General features: G+C 43.9%; 1 protein-coding gene across 3 annotated transcripts in view; it reads left to right on the forward strand.

Annotated features, from left to right (window-relative positions):
* Window positions 1–16,819, forward strand: part of CWF19L1 (CWF19 like cell cycle control factor 1) — a 58,569-nt gene extending 41,750 nt beyond the window's left edge. For 2 of the 3 annotated variants that reach the window (XM_084650965.1, XM_084650964.1), the window contains exons 10-14: window positions 4,724–4,803; window positions 7,770–7,979; window positions 8,764–8,883; window positions 15,166–15,263; window positions 16,504–16,819. In XM_084650965.1, the coding sequence (XP_084507091.1) occupies window positions 4,724–4,803; window positions 7,770–7,979; window positions 8,764–8,883; window positions 15,166–15,263; window positions 16,504–16,645 (650 nt within the window). In that variant the 3' untranslated portion in view covers window positions 16,646–16,819. The remainder of the gene's footprint in view (window positions 1–4,723; window positions 4,804–7,769; window positions 7,980–8,763; window positions 8,884–15,165; window positions 15,264–16,503) is intronic. The other variant, XM_084650966.1, reaches the window with a different exon arrangement.
* Window positions 16,820–17,316: the final 497 nt, after the last annotated feature.

Here is a 17,316-nt window from a genome sequence, read left to right on the forward strand (position 1 = left end):
ATATGCTGTTGTGTTGAGTGATCACAGCGCCTGGAGGGGTTTGCTGCTTGTCATTAGCAAACCCATTGTGAGAGACAGCCCAGGCTGGAGAGCTAAGGGGGCACAGCGGTCCTACAGTTCCAGGTTGTACCTTGGGGATCCCGTCACAGTCCCTATCTCTGAAATCTCCAGGGCAGCAGCATGGGCCTCTGCCCATACTTTCACAGAACACTATGTAATTACCCAAGACTCAGATTCTGATGCTGTCTTCAGCTCCACTGTGCTATCAGTAATAGGCTCCACTCTGAAGCCCCAGCTCTCCATGGGGCATAATGCTGTGGAGTCCTCTACAGTGGAGCACCCATAGGGACACTACAGTAACTCCTTGCTTAACGTTGTAGTTATGGTCCTGAAAAATGCTACTTCAAGCGAAACGATGTTAAGCGAATCCAATTTCCCCATAAGAATTAATGTAAATGGGGGGTTAGGGGATTTTTTTTAGCCAGATAAGACACCACACATACACACCTACACCCGTATAAGTTTGAAACTATTTAATACTGTACACAACCATGATGATTGTGAAGCTTGGTAAAGGTGGTGGAGTCAGGGTGGGATATTTCCCAGGGAATGCCTTACTGCTAAATGATGAACTAGCATTCAGCTGACCCCTCCAGGGATAGCACGTTGTTAATGTAGCCTCACACTCTACAAGGCAGCACAAATGGAGGGAGGAGACCCAACATGGCAATGGCTGCAAACATTCTCTGTGGAAACTGAACGTGATGATGAACCCACGCTATCCCACTGGAGTGCACCACTCCCTCCACTTTCCAAAGTGCTGGGGGTGTGTGCAAGACAGACACATGCACACAGTGTGTATGAGAGACAGAGAGGGAGATTGTGTGTGTGTGTGAGAGAGATAGAGAAGCATTTCCCCTTTAAGTATGCTGACCCCACTCTAAGTACACTGCCTTTTTAAGTACTGTAGATAAGCAAGTTGAGACAGCAGCTGCTGCTAGCAAGCTCCCTCTGTCCTGAGCCCTGTCCTGTCGAGCCCTGCTCTGTAGAGCTGGGGGAGGGGGATACCCTGACATCAGCACCCCTCTTCCTCCCCCTCCCCTGCACAGCAAGCAGGAGGCTACTAGGAACAGTTCCAAGGCAGTGGGCAAGAGCAGTACATGGCAGTGGGGGGAAGGACACCTGAACTGCCTGGCAATTGATAGCCTGCTGGGCGGCTGCCACACAGGGAACTTAGAGGAGCTCCTGGGGGCTGCTGGCCCACCCTGGTTCCAAGCCCCCACCAGGGAGCTCCAACAGGCTGCTCTTTCTGCAAGTAGTGGGCAAAGCAGGTGACTGCCAAACAACGTTATAAGGGAGCATTGTGCAACTTTAAACGAGCACATTCTCTAAGTGATCAGTAACATAACGAAACAACGTTAACCGGGACGATGTTAAGTGAGGAGTTCCTATACTTGAAGAAGAAAAGGAAGTTACTCCCTTGTGTAGTAACGATGGTTCTTCGCAATGTGTGTCCCTATGGTGCTACATAACCTGCCCTCTTCCCCTCTGCTTCGGCATTCCCGTCATGGGACTCTGCAATAGTGAAGGAACTGGTTCCTTTTTGCTGAGGTGGAGGTCATATACAGCCTTGTCTTCCCCTACACCACTTACCTACCCAGCATTTCAGTTCCAATGGCTATACGAAGAAAACTTATTGCTAAAGCTTCTCTTTAAGATGGATTAAATGCTTCTGATTCTGGTGCTTGTTCGGTGGCTACAGGTACTGTAACCATAGTTGATACAATGATAGGGTATGCATTTTGATTTACCACTCTGGTCTTCAGTAATGGACAGTGAAATACTGTCATTTATTTTAGCTCAACAACAGAAAAAACTCCAGGGGAAGTTTTTCAGGAAAAACTTAATTGGTGGTCCCCAGTCTTGGCTAAAATATTTTACTGTTATTAATTATACTGCATGCATTCTGTCTGGCTGGAAGTCTAGCATCATAGGTCCTATTTTTTTAAAAGGGGGACAAAGAATCCTGCTTCATAAAGACCTATTAATATGTTAGATGTGGCAGGGAAAAATTATTCCAGATTTTTGCTATCTAAACTTGAAAATGGGCTTTGGAGGTTATTTTATTACATGAAGATCAGTCCAGCTTTAGGGCTGGTAGATCCACAATTGATAATTGTTTTATTCTATATAATTTATAAATACACTGTGGTTAAGGGTACTAGATCATATGCTCCTTTCATAGATCTAAAGATGGCATTTGATTCAATTAGCTGAGACAGTCGTTGGGCAAAGTTAAGGATGGGTATTTGGTCTAAGACTTTTGCATGTCTTGGTTGCTCTACACCAGGGCAATATGGCTAAGGTGAGAACAGAGGTGGGAACAGAGTTGCTCCAGCATTAATAATTTTTAGCCGAAGTTTGGTTTAGGGGCCAAATTTCAGCCTTAGAGATTGTTCAAAATAATTTTTTGAGGAGACTTTTAATTCTCTCAAGTTTTCCCTTGGCCTTGTTTTTACATGCCAAGGTGAGGGTTTTTTTCAGTAAGAAGTAGAGCTTGTCTTGCTTTTCTTAAATATGGGTCTAAGATCTGCGCTCTTCCCAATGATAGATTGCCACATCTTTGCCTTCAGGAAAATGGAAGAATAACCTGTGTATTCCTTATTTCCGTGGTATAAAACTCTTCAATTTATTATTGCAACACTGGGTTTTTCTGTTACTTATTGTTGATATTTTTTACTCAACATAATCAATTACTCAGACGGAAACTGAGATGTTACCTAGCAACAAGCTCTGGCTGTGATTCTAAATTTACTTTTTGGTTTTCTACTTTGAAGACAGCTCATGTTTTTGAACTGCATTTGAATGAGTTATCAGATTCTCATTTATGTAGGGCATATACTCACTTAAGATTCCAAATCATGGAAACTGCTGTCTGTCAAGGTAGATGTGGAAAAGTTCCTTCGCATCTTTGTTTTTGCCCAATTGTAGAACTGTCTAGCTTCTGAGAGCACACTGGATTTTACCTCTTTTTTCTATAAAAAAGAATATCACCATCTCAAAAGATAATGGTTTTGGTATTGTCTCAATCCCCTGTTGTAATTAAATTGGTGGCAATTTTTGGCCTTTTAGTATTGTGCCAAATAAGAAGAGGTTTTATTAGGTTCTGATGGATATTTTAATGTATTATATGGATGCTGCTCTTCTTTTAGATTGTGTATGTTTTTCTTTGCATTCACAAAAGGCAATGTCATATGTGATTTAATAAAATTGAATTGATTTGAAAATACAGATATTGTGATGCAACATTCATGGTTATCTGCATCAGGTTTACAAAAAGAAGAGCAAGCAACTATTGAATAATTGCCATTTGAGGTTCAGAATCTGCTCAGTAATAAGACTGATTAATCTCAGATCATTGGGTTTATATTCCCCTTATTTCAAAAAGAAATAACTCCATCCTCAACAGTCATTGTCCAGATATAGGAATGTTCAGTATTCCTCTTGTTTTTCATAGTATCAACACCAGAGACCACGTGAACAATTTTATATAGAGCTCTAGAGTTCAGAAGAAATCCGCTCCACTATGCTATTCTGTAGCTGCTCAATTGGGTCAGACACAGAAATATAAGCTTTGATACGATGTTCAAGGATCTGCTTGTCTACAGTGATCAATATATACCCTTTTACTCCACACTTTGGTTTCCATCTATCTTATTTTGTGGAGGCTTGGATGGCAAGCACCAGAAAACGATGGGTCCTTCAAGTAATCAGACATGGTTATGCCATTCACTTTCAGTCCTAACAGAATGTTAGGAACCAATAGGAAAGAGCTATTTTTTGTTTTATTATCTATCATAGTGCTGCTGTATAAATCCATGATTCACCCACAGCTTGAATACTGGTTGCAGTTCTGGTCATCCCATCTCAAAAAAGATACATGAGAATTGGAGAAGGTGCGGAGAAGGGCAACGCAAACGATGAGGGGCCTGGGACAGGCTCCACACAAGAAGCGGTTAAAAAGATGGAGACTGTTCAGCTTAGAAGAGCGACGACTAGGGGGGCATATGCTAGAGGGCTATAAAATCCTGACTGGCGCAGAGAAAGTGAACAGGGAAATGTCATTTATCCACTCACATCACACACGAACTAGGGGTCACCTATGAAATTAATAGGCAGCAGGTTTAAAACAAAAGCAATTACATAGTCACACAATGTGCAGTCAGCCCCTGGAACTCCTTGCCAAGGCCAAAAGTATAACTGAGTTAAAAAAAAGAATTGGGTACGTTTCTAGAGGATAAGTCCATCAATGGCTTTTAGCCAAAATGGCCGGGGACACAACCTATGTTCTGAGTGACCTTAAACCTTAACCCGCCAGAAGCTGGGACTGGACAAAGATAGATCATTTGAAATTGCCCCGTTTTGTTCATTCCATTTGAAGCATCTGGTTGTGGCCACTGTTAGAAGGCAGGATAGTGCGCTAGATGGACTATTGGTAGACCCAGTATGGCTGTTCTGACATTCTTAAAGAGATGGGGCACTGGAAAACATAGCCCTGGCCTTCCAACCAGTTCTTACACCAAAAATAAGTACATTTACATTAACATGCATATGCTGACCTTTGAGTGCTTAGCTGTGATTCTGTTTTCTCTGTGAAAAGAATGTTTATGGTAACAGGGTTTTTTTTTGTTTGTTTTTTGTTGTTTTTTTTCTCCCAATAAAGATCAGCCAACTGGCCCTTGCTGGTTCTGTCTTTCCAGCCCTGAAGTTGAGAAACATTTGGTTGTTAGTATCGGCACACACGTGAGTACTTCTTAGCACATTCTTCTCATAGAAAAGTGCAATGTTGTATTGATGCTTATAATTTAAAGCCACTTTCTTTTTAACACTTGACTTTAAACTGCAATCAAAAATATCCTAAACTATACAGAAAAGTTTCAGAGTAGCAGCCATGTTAGTCTGTATCCGCAAAAAGAAAAGGAGGACTTGTGGCACCTTAGAGGCTAACAAATTTATTTGAGCATAAGCTTTCATGAGCTACAGCTCACTTCATCGGATGCATTCAGTGGGGAGATTTATATACACACAGAACATGAAACAATGGGTGTTACCATACACACTGTAACAAGAGGTTTCAGAGTAACAGCCGTGTTAGTCTGTATTCGCAAAAAGAAAAGGAGTACTTGTGGCACCTTAGAGACTAACCAATTTATTTGAGCATGAGCTTTCGTGAGCTACAGCTCACTTCATCGGATGCATACCGTGGAAACTGCAGCAGACTTTATATACACACAGAGAATATGAAACAAAGTCTGCTGCAGTTTCCACGGTATGCATCCGATGAAGTGAGCTGTAGCTCACGAAAGCTCATGCTCAAATAAATTGGTTAGTCTCTAAGGTGCCACAAGTACTCCTTTTCTTACTGTAACGAGAGTGATCAGGTAAGGTGAGCTATTACCAGCAGGAGAGCGGGGGTGGGGGGGAACCTTTTGTAGTGATAATCAAGGTGGGCCATTTCCAGCAGTTGACAAGAACGTCTGAGGAACAGCAGGGGGAGGGGAAGGGAGAGGAATAAACATGGGGAAATAGTTTTACTTTGTGTAATGACCCATCTACTCCCAGTCTCTACTGAAGCCTAGCCATCACCTTCAGCCCCCAACTAAAACCTCTCCAACGCATCATCAAGAACCTACAACCTACTGAAGGACGACCCATCACTCTCACAGATCTTGGGAGACAGGCCAGTCCTTGCTTACAGACAGCCCCCCAACCTGAAGCAAATACTCCCCAGCAACCACAACTACTAACCCAGGAATTATGTGAATCAAACTTAAATCATGTCCCTAAGTAGGTAAAAGATCTCCCAGCAGGACAGTTTATTCTACTCTGCAGTTAGATAACTTTTCTTATCTTTCTTTATGGTCAGGGAACAATGGTAAGGCCAGTTCTGCACTAGAAAGATTTGCCAGTATAGTAATGTCAGTTAGGGTGATTTTTCTTTAATGATATTTCTATACATTCAAAAGCCCTCATATGAATGCAGTTATATTGGCAAAAAAGTGTTTCTAGCAGTATCGTTTATTCTGTGTGATAAATCAGTGTAGCTGTATGGACAAAATCACATTGTTGGGTTTTTTGCTAGTATAAGGCATGACCGCATTAGGAGAGTTTGCCATTCTGTGTCACAAATCCACAGAATCAGTGCTACGCCCCAGCTTTAGAATAGTCTCTTGGAGGAATTCCTTCAATGTGCCAGAGTCCCAAAGGGATCTCACTCTTCCTTCAGGGTAGGCTACATGGCCTCACTGCCTCCTGAGACTGAACCTCTAGGTCTTCAGCACTCAGGCTTCACACTGTGAGCTCTGCTTGCCAAGTCCAGCTGAGCAAGACTCTTGGTTAGAGACTTGTACACTCTTCAGGGACTAATGCACTTCATGCAGTATTTGAAGTGACAGTCAAGCAGCATTTTCAAAACAGTAGGCTGTATTAGTCTCAGTCTGCTGGAATATAGCACTGGAATTTCTTAGGTTAGCATAGAGCCATAAACATTAAAGCGTAGTCCATGCTAGTCAACCCAGAGCAATTCACTAGCCAAGCTGTAGGGAACTCCTATTTTCAGGCTCGGTGTCTCTGACTTCCTTCCTTAGGCAGTTCCCAGGTGAAAGAGTCCATGTTTATTCCCCTACCTTATACCTCTCAGTCCTTTGCTCTCAAGCTGGAGGTCTCTGCTCAGCTTAATTCTCCTCCCTTTGGGGCATTGGTTGCTAGATGTCAGTGTCCTGGTGACTGGATTTTCCATTGTCTTCTCAGATTTTCCACTGATACCGGTTGGCCTTGGCCAATCTTTTTAATGACCCGTTCAGTCTGCTCAGACAGCTAGTCTACATACCCACACACTTATGTCTCTTAGTCTGCCCTGAGAGCAAACTTGGAATCCATTTCCGCCCACCCGGGTAGCAGAACAAAGTATGAGGGAAACTGCGTCACACATAGGTGTCCAAAAAAAATTATTTATTTATTTATTTTTTTAAAATTCCCAGTTTGTTGTAAGCTACATTAACAAACCTTTTCTAGTGCAGATCTGGTCTAAGACTGTCCTGAGATGGGAACCTACTTCAGCTCTCAGTAAAATTCCAGCTCAAATCATGAGAATCAAATGCATTTCTTAATGATTAAATCTTCTTGTTTATAAGTCTTTGGTGATCTTTTTCTCTGGATAACTTTCTATCTAGTTGGAGACCATTATGTCTTGTGTAAGAACACCTGAGCCCTGATTCAGTGACGACCTGTGGGTTAAACAGTGTTGATAGCTGGCTGTTCCACTTTGCCTAAAACACCTGCTGCTGTGGAGTATAACCCAAAATTTGAGCTGATTATGAACTATTATAGGATCAAATTAGTTATTTTTTTATTTTAAACCCAACCATAAATTCCCATGTGGATTTTCTTTCAAGCTGCGTCATATGCAGAAATCCCATTTATTGCCACCCTGACTGAAGCCCAGCTCAACTGTCTCCTTGCTGGTGGCACATTGCCCTGCCTCCAAATTAATTTTTTGCAGTTCCTTACCCTTTTCTAAGTCAACTGATAATTGACAGCCTGCTACAAAATCTTCTTGAAGTAGAGCCTGGGGTATTTTGTTGATTTTTATCTTTTGAATCTTGCAACTGTGAGCCAGGTTAGCCATGGGGGAGTTATCATGGCAAGGTCTGAGTTAGTTTGCTGTGAATAGCTTCTTATGTATTTTCTGACCTGTTGTTCCGTTCTAGTGCTATCTTGCCCTTGCCAAGGGTGGCTTATCAGATGATCATGTCCTGATTTTACCTGTTGGGCATTACCAGTCAGTGGTTGAACTTTCTTCAGAGGCAATGGAAGAAATAGACAAGTACAAATCTTCACTGAAGAAGTTTTTCAGAAGCAAAGGAAAAAGATATGTGTTGTTTGAAAGAAATTACAGGAGTCAGCACCTACAGTTGCAGGTAGGGTTATAACACACTCGTGGAAGAACACAACCAAAGCTGCTTTGAAAGGGAACAGCTCACATTTCAACCTAAGTGCAGGCCAACTCCCTTCTCTGTTTTTCCATCTTGGCATCCCAAATTGTAAATAATCGTGCGACCAGCCGCTGGGAAGCAGGACAAAGGTAAAACCCCTGTGACCACTTAAATGGCCATTTGAGTATGTTTAATTTTTCCTGTTACAGGAAGTGCTGAGAGCTGAGTTTACTGAAGGCCAGTGTCAATAGACTGGAACATTTATTATCTTCAACTGATAAAGACCAGAAGGCTTTCGTCCTGCTTTGGTTTTAACAGCTCTCATTGGCATGTGCAGTGGGTTACTGTTCAAGGTACTGAGCTAGGCAGGAAAGCTTACAAATGTGTGCTGTAACATACAAAGCGTTGGTCAGTGTCTGAAAACATTGATGCTCAGTGACCAGTTTCTGCTGCATGGATTATGGAAGGGTGCATTGGGTGGTTTTCTACCTGGTGGATCTGTGACCGTTTCAGAGTGGCCTTAATCTACCACAGAGAGTATTGGAGGACACTCGTGAAAACGTTTCAAGAACTTTTAGTTTTCAGTTATTCTTCCCGCTCCTACAAGACAGACCTGCCTCATATGTTTAAGTCTATAGAAACAAGTGATCATGTGTCTCACATGATGACAAGCAGTACTGAGAGATGTGCAAACCCCCGTGACGGATTTATTGCCTTATCTAAGTGAATAGTATGGTTTGTGTCTTTTTCTTGTGTCCATCATCTCCAGGTGATTCCTGTACCACTCAGCTGTTGTGCTACTGAAGACATTAAAGAGTCCTTTATTTTACAAGCACAAGAACAGGAGATTGAATTATTAGAAATCCCAGAGCACTCGGATATCAAGCAAGTATGAAAAAAGACTGTCACCTCTCATTTACTTATCCTTTCTGGTTTGGCATTTCATCCAGCAGTAGCCTCACATGACCAGATTAAGCAGTCAGGAGTTGTGATACACTGCAGGCCTGATTTACCTCTTGAGGTGAAAATATTGTGAGTTGCAGGTGGTCTGCATCTCTAACATTAAGCCCTGTATGAATAATTGCTGTAGGCTGACTATCTGGGGTAGCCTTTAATTAAACATTCCTAATATGACCTTTTATTTGAATAAAACCCCTGAGGTTCCCATAGGTCAGTGCAGTTTTCACTGCAGTTTTCTGCATGATTGAATTTATATAAAAAAACCAAACCCTTTACGTTTTGTAGAGTAGTCCTCTCTCTGTTATAGTGGCTGGAAATAAAGCTCAGAAGCCAGAAATGTCTGAGGTGAGGGGATATAAGAAATAAGTCTCCATCTGGCATGCTAGTCATGTGGAGATGGCTGGCCAAATTCACTGCTGACAAGAGCAGGTGCGGCTCCATTTGCTTCAGTGGAAAAGTGCCAGTTTATGCCAAGTGGTTGACTCTTGGAGCACTTGCCTGGCCAGAGTTTAGAAAGCACTTGCCCTTCTTGCTGGATCAGTGAGTAATAACCAACAGCAGTCTAGCTTGCTGTGTCCTTTGGGCCCATTACTCCTTGGAAAACACATTTGCAGCCAAAGTAGCAACAAGCCAAAAATTAGGTCCCAACTTTTTCTTTTAACTCTGACACACTGAGATTCATCTCAAGCAAAGCTGAGGCTTTCCTCAGGCTGGCTCAGAGAAAGCTTCTGTTAGGATATGGGAACAAAACTACTTAACTTTGTAAAGCCGCTAGATGCCATGAATAAAACCAGATCACTTTCCACAAGGAGTATTACGAGCTCTTCTGTATAGCTCTTCATGCGCCAGAGGAGTTGACTGGCTAGCTTCTGCTCAATAAATAACACAGATGTGTTTGTATTACTATGTTAGGCAATGCAAAGGTTTAATAATACCCTCTCTATGTCCAAAAGTATAAGGCCTTGATTTTCAGCATGCTGGGCTGTGGAAATTAATTATTATTTTAGTTTGGTTTCAACATATAAACATAAAGATGCTTTATGCTGGTCTGTAGGAGCCTTGACAAATTAAAACTACACTCGTTTTCGGTGATCTCTTCAAGTCGAGGTTGATCTTTCACAGGTTTTATTTTTCATGGTTCCTTTGGTGACTGAGGAATCTGATCCTTGAGCACAGGCTCATTGGCAGACATTGCAGGTAGTGGTGTAAGACAGGATTGGGCTGCAATTGCTGCATGACAGTGGTAAACTGAGACAAAAGCAACATTAGCCAAACCAGCTGCCTTGCTGTGCACAAAATCAGACATCAGCATGAGGTGAATGTCTCCTAATTTGGGTCCTGCAGAACCCCAAACACAACATGTGCTTTAAAAATCTCAGCATCCTCCAAATGCTTTTCACCATGCACTAATGGTGAGCTTATCTGGGGGGGTTTCAGAGCAGAGGGAGTGAATTTCTAAGTTGAGGCCTCCTGTCCTACTATCAGCATCCTCTCTGGTAAACCAAAGAGGCTGCACTTTGAGCACTTCCATTGATCTTATGTCAGTATCTCGCAAGGGGGAGGCATCACAAGCAGGCAAGCTCCAAGCCATGTCGGGCTTCATAAGTCAGAATAGGCGCTGAACCTCCACCCACAAGCTAATGGGCAGCGCAAGTGCAGATCAGAGTATTAGTGTTAGGAGCTACTGGCAAGATACTCTATTTGTTTTTCAGCAGCTTTAGTTTCCAAATGGACTTATGGCACTGTAGCCCCATGTTGCCCTAGTGTAATTTTAACGAGTGGGGTCCCACGGGGATCAGTTCTGGGTCCAGTTCTGTTCAGGATCTTCATCAATGATTTAGATAATGGCATAGAGAGTACACTCATAAAGTTTGTGGACGATATCAAGCTGGGAGGGGTTGCAAGTGCTTTGGAGGATAGGATTATAAATCAAAATGATCTGGACAAACTGGAGAAATGGTCTGAAGTAAATAGGATGAAATTCAATAAGGACAAATGCAAAGTACTCCACTTAGGAAGGAACAATCAGTTGCACACATACAAAATGGGAAATGACTGCCTAGGAAGGAGTACTGTGGAAAGGGATCTGGGGGTCATAGTGGACCACAAGCTAAATATGAGTCAACAGCGAAACACTGTCGCAAAAACAAACATCCTTCTGGGATGTATTAGCAGGAGTGTTGTAAGCAAGACACAAAAAGTAATTCGTCCACTCTACTCCGTGCCGATTAGGCCTCAGCTGGAGTATTGTGTCCAGTTCTGGGCGCCACATTTCAGGAAAGATGTGGTGAAATTGGAGAAAGTCCAGAGAAGAGCCACAAAAATGATTAAAGGTCTAGAAAACATGACCCTTTGATGGAAGATTGAAAAAAATTAGTTTGTTTAGTCTGGAGAAGAGAAGACCGAGAGGGGACGTGATAACAGTTTTCAAGTACATAAAAGGTTGTTACACGGAGGAGGGAGAAAAATTGTTGTTTCTAACCTCTAGGGATAGGACAAGAAGCAATGGGCTTAAATTGCAGCAAGGGAGGTTTAGGTTGGACATTAGGAAAAAGTTCCTGTCAGGGTGGTTAAGCACTGGAATAAATTGCTTAGGGAGGTTGTGGAATCTCCATCATTGGAGATTTTAAAGAAAAGGTTAGACAAACACCTGTCACCTGGGAATCGTCAAGAAAGGGATAGATAAGAAGACAGAAAATATCATATTGCCTCTATATAAATCCATGGTATGCCCACACTTTGAATACTTCATGCAGATGTGGTCGCCCCATCTCAAAAAAGATATATTGGAATTGGAAAAGGTTCAGAAAAAGGCAATAAAAATGATTAGGGGTATGGAATGGCTTCCGTATGAGGAGAGATGATTAAGACTGGGACTTTTCAGCTGGGAAAAGAGGAGACTAAGGGAGGATATGATAGAGGTCTATAAAATCATGAGTGGTATAGAGAAGGTAAATAAGGAAGTGTTATTTACTCCTCATAATACAAGAACAAGGGGCCACCAAATGAAATCAATAGGTAGCAGGTTTAAAACAAACACAAGAAAGTATTTTTTCATGCAACGCACTGTCAACCTCTGGAACTCCTTGCCAGAGGGTGTTGTGAAGACCAATACTATAACAGGGTTCAAAAGGGAGCTAGATAGATTCATTGCTAGAAACTGGGATTGGGTGACAGGGCATGGATCACTTGATGATAACCTGTCTGTTCATTCCCTTTGGGCACCTGCCTTTGGCCACTGTTAGAGGACAGGATATTGGACTCGATGGACCTTTCGCCTGACCCTGACAGACCTTTGGCTGTTCTTATGGGCTAGATCAGGGATGGGCAAACTATGGCCCATGGGCTGGGTCCGGCCCATCAGGGCTTTGGATCTGGACCGTGGGATTGCCTCCCGTGGTGCTGCAGGCCCCACACCGCTCTCAGAAGCAGCCGGCACCATGTCCCTGGGGCCCTGTGGGGGTGGGGTGGGTGGGTGGGCAGAGGGCTTCTTGCTTTGCCCTTGCCTCCAGGCACCACCCCCTTGCAGCTCCCATTTGCTAGGAACAGGGAACGGTGGCCAGTGGGAGCTTCGGGGGAGGTACCTGGAGGGGTGGCAAGGGCAGCGTGCAGAGCCCTGTGTTCCCCCTCCCCTAGGGGCCACGCAGGGATGTGGTTCTGGCAGCTTCCCAGAGCGCCGTGGCATGGGGCCAGGGCAGGCAGGCAGGGAGCCTGTCCTGGCCCCAGTGCGAGCCGCTGCCACCCTAGAGCCGCTTTAGATAAGCAGCGTTGGGCCGGAGCCCGAACCCCTCCTGCACCCCTGCCCCCCCAACTCCCTGCCCTAAGCCCCCTGCCTGCACCTCACACCCCAACTCCCTGCCCTGAGCCCCCTGCTGCACCCTGCACCCCCATGTACCCCAACCCCCTGCCCTGAACTCCCTCCCACAGTCTGCACCCCTGCCCTGAGCCCCCTCCTGCACTCTGCACCCCTCCTGGACCCCAACCCCCTTCCCTGAGCCCACTCATACACTCCGCACCCCTCCTCTGCCCTGAGCCTGTTCCTGCACACCGCAACCCCTCCCACACCCCACACTCCCTCCCACACCCCAACCTCCTGCCCTGGCCCTGCATACAATTTCCCCACCCAGATGTGGCCCTTGGCCCAAAAAGTTTGCCCACCCCTGGGCTAGATAATACTTCGTCCTGCCATGAGTGCAGGGGACTGGACTAGATGACCTCTTGAGGTCTCTTCCAGTCCTATGATTCTATGAATCTTGAAATGATGAAGGCCTGCATGACAGAAGCCACCCAACTTGGGACTTGACATACACGTATAGTACGCTAGCTGCCTGTCTCGCTGTGTGTGTGCAGAAAGTGGGGGTGTGCATGCAAAGTATTCATGTGAATGTACTGCAAAACAGGCCCAATGAGTTGGTAACACATTTCAGATGTACACTGTTTTCCCTTCAGTGTTCTATAAATTCATCATCTTCATCCTCATCATCAAATGCACATAGTGTACTAAGAACCATTGCTCCAGCCAGAGTGACAATGGATGATGGCATCGTACCAGACATCACAGAGTGACGTTCCCAGATCTGGCTCAGTCCTGCAAATCTTTGAATCTCTAGGCAGACCCTCAGGCAATGCCAGGTTGGGTCAAGTGTGGCACCCTTTGCACATCAGTCTGCGAGCACAGTGAGCTGGGTGTTTTTGTCCTTCCTAGTGACATGGCTGAAGAGCACGCACTGCCCCTTTTGAATGTAGTGAGCAATTGGAGGAAGGCCAAATCACTGCAAGATTATGCCATTTCACACAAACAGTTTTATGCTCAGGATTTGGCGATGATGGTGCATGTGGAATGCCTCTAGTTGCTCCAAGTCTGCTTGTAGGAAGGTCCAGGTTTCTGACCCATATAGCAGTGTAGACAGTACACAGATCTGATAGATCCTGAACTTTGTCTTCGCACAGAGACGTTTTTGCGTCCATAGGAGAGACATGGACTTCATGCAGGAGACAACGAGACCTATTCTTCAGAAGATGACCAGTTTGCTGCAACCATTTGAATTCATCAGTGCTCTCCAGAGTGCTCATCCCTACCTGCACCAGGGTTCTGGTGACCCAACTTCAAGGTTCTGGACCTTGGTCTTCTTCCAGGAGACATTCAATCCCATTGTTTGGGTGCATTGTGGAAACTTTGAAGGGCAGGGCTAAAAATCTTTGGCTTCTCCACAGTGTCATAGGCATACTCTTTATCAGTGAACACCTCTTGACCAACCTTGATTCTGACATGTGGAGCCACAAAGTCCTTGTTCCCAGTTGATAGCTTGACGGGGTAGTGCAGTGGTGAGAATACAAACCTTGCTGCACACCTAAGGTTGTACAGAAACGTTGAAAGCTATGAATGTAGGCCCAAATTGGCCTAAGCAAACTCCATTTTGTCCTGTGTTACTACCTTAGCTGCTGCTATCAGGTGTGTGGTTTTCTAAGGGAAAAGAACACATGCTACTACTATGGTATATATATTCCCTCAATCTGGACGCACACAAACTAGACTTGTGTTATACATCAACAGACAGATGTTTAAAGTTAAACCAAATATCACAGATTTTCAATCAAAAACTTCAGTTAAGTCTCTTTTCGCATGTGCTGATGGCTGGCAGAGATTGTTGCTCCCAGTGTGTTTTGTAGGACTTCTAATTTCCAGCCTAGTCACTAATTCCCCATGCTGTGGCACGAGGTGACAAAAGCGAAGATAAAAGCAGCTATGCTTCTGCCCTTGAACATTTTTTCTACAATAACAAGTTGAGTTAACCCAGAACTTAATTTGCTGGCTTTTGTTGATCGATTTCACAACGTTAGCCATACAGAAACATAACGTCTGTATCAGTGTTATCTTGAGTGCACAGTGTATCCCAGCAGCAGAAGACACTTGACCCCACACTGGCAAAGTTATGCTGGTCCCCCCCCGTCCCCCCCCTGCTGGCTGGCAGTTGCAACAAAATCACTTATGTTACAAGCTGTTTCTAAGTTTTCAGTTCTTTCATGGGGATTTTATATCTGAACATTTTACACTGTATGTATTTAGAAATCAGCTGCTCTGCTCACTTTCTGCAAATGATTAATAGTCACATTATTGTGCTTTTCAGACTTGGCTCAGGGAATCCAGGTTTTCCCACTGTGTGAAATGCTGGTTAATGTTTCAGCATCACCTTTATTCCCCCTCTTCTAGATTGCACAGCCGGGGACACCTTATTTTTACGTTGAACTGGATACAGGAGAGAAGCTCTTTCACCGTATTAAGAAAAAATTTCCCTTGCAGTTTGGAAGGTTTGTTTTTCCTCCTATTTAATTTTACCATGTTTAGTAGAATAAAGTATACACTATACAATATAAAAGATGCTGCCCTACAGCAGTTCAGAGGGGAGCTGAGGGTACTTAGGCTAATGACCTAGAAAGGTGGGGAATTACTACCATCGTAAAACGAAATAACCCTAAACTTCTTAAGAACTTATTTCATCTGTAGAGCTCAGTCACTTACAAAAGAGGAATAAGTATTTAAAGATGGGGAAAGTGAGAGACAGAGATATGAAGTCATTTGTGTAAGGCCATGCAGTAGCATGGTGGCAGAACAAAGAATAGAATGTGCTTTAACCAGATGGCCCACCATCCTTTCTCTCCTCTATTTGAGGAATGAGGAATGGAGTCTGGAGTTTCATACTTGTTTGTAAAAATTCCATGTGTCTCCACTTAGTTATGTGCTCCTAGCTCCAGAGCTACTGTGTCCAAACTCCTACCCACCTTCAGATCATAAAATCATAGTACTTCAAATGAAGAGGTTAATGTAGTGATGCAAAATCATGTATGTATGACATCCCTTATAAAGGCATTCTCTGTGGTTTACATTTCGTTTTCCATAGTAAAATGCCTTTTTAAAACATGAAAGATGGGTGGTTCATCTGAGTAGCAGCTTACTGAAGTTTTTGGCTAGGAATTCTGTCTGTTTATAAGTAGGCGTGGTAAAATTTGATTTTTATTTTTTTTAGTAATGACAGACATCAATGTTTATTTTTAAATGTTTGTAATTTTTTATCTATTTAAATTTTTAGTTTCAGGAAATTATAGGGTGAGGGTTCAGACAGTTGTTTAATGCCAGTAGATATAAATTCAAAAAGTACTTTAAAACTATTAAAATACAAATTGTCAACATCACATGTCAAAATATACAAAGTAAATATCCTGAAATAAAACTCAAGCAGCATTTTTCTTTCTTTTCTTATCTGTAATTTTTGATAATAACTGATGGAAATGTTTTTTCATAGCTTTGTGTGTAATTCGTGAAATTGATATTTACCAATAAAAATCAAATCCAAGGTTATTTATGAGTGTGACTTAGTAGATCTACTCCCTTTGAACTCAACGGGAGTTTTCCTGCTGTATTCAGCATGAACAGAGCTTGTGCTTTGATATAACAAAGCCTCTGTGACCTAATTATTTCAAGTAATCTATTTGCAATTTAAAATATTCCAGGCATTGACTCGGGGGATGCTGTGTTTTGATTTTCTGGCAGGGAAGTGTTGGCAAGCGAAGCCATTCTGAATGTTCCAGGGCGAGCGGACTGGCAACAGTGTACGGCCAGCCGGGATGAGGCAGAGGCCGCTGCCAAGGCCTTCAGGGAAGACTTCCAGCCTTTTGATTTTTCTGAGCTGTAGTAATGCTGCGGACCCTGCAGACTCACGGACCCTTCTCCCTGCTTCGTCAGCGCAGCTGCCCTTGCCCTGGGCTGGGCACGCAGCTGAACTCAATCCATGTTGGGGCAAGGGGCAAGGGGCCAGGCAGGGCGCATGCACCTTTACCCCTGCAATAAAACTTTCTACTTTTCTGTGTCACTGATTTAGTGCTTTGCAAGGGAGAGCCTGGTCTTAGGGAGGTGGGGGGCAAGGACTGGTCTGAATGGGGGCAACTCTGCCTGGAAGCAGTAAGCATGGTGGGAGCGGGGCTGTTGGTTCCAACACACACTACACCCCTGCGGGACAACCCCACTCCACCGCTAATACACCCCGACCCCTGATAGCAGCCCCCAGTAATACTCCCAAGGACTCCAGTAACCCTGACCACCAGTGCAAACAGCTCCAGAAACCCCAATAACCCCCCAGACCCCGACTGCTAACAGCCTGGTAAACTCCCCTGCACCCCGATGCTGTTGTCTTGATACCCCCGTACTGCTGCTAACAGCTCCCCATTGACCTAATTCTGGCCCCACACATACCTCCTTGGTAAGTTCCCATTGTGCACCCCCCCCCGCCCCACAGCATTCCCTATCTCTATGATTGCAGTGACCCCTGACTACTCTGACCACCTCTGAACCCCTAATAACTGCCCC

Source organism: Lepidochelys olivacea, assembly GCF_965140295.1.
Source record: "Lepidochelys olivacea isolate rLepOli2 genome assembly, chromosome: 17".
Taxonomy (NCBI): domain Eukaryota; kingdom Metazoa; phylum Chordata; order Testudines; family Cheloniidae; genus Lepidochelys; species Lepidochelys olivacea.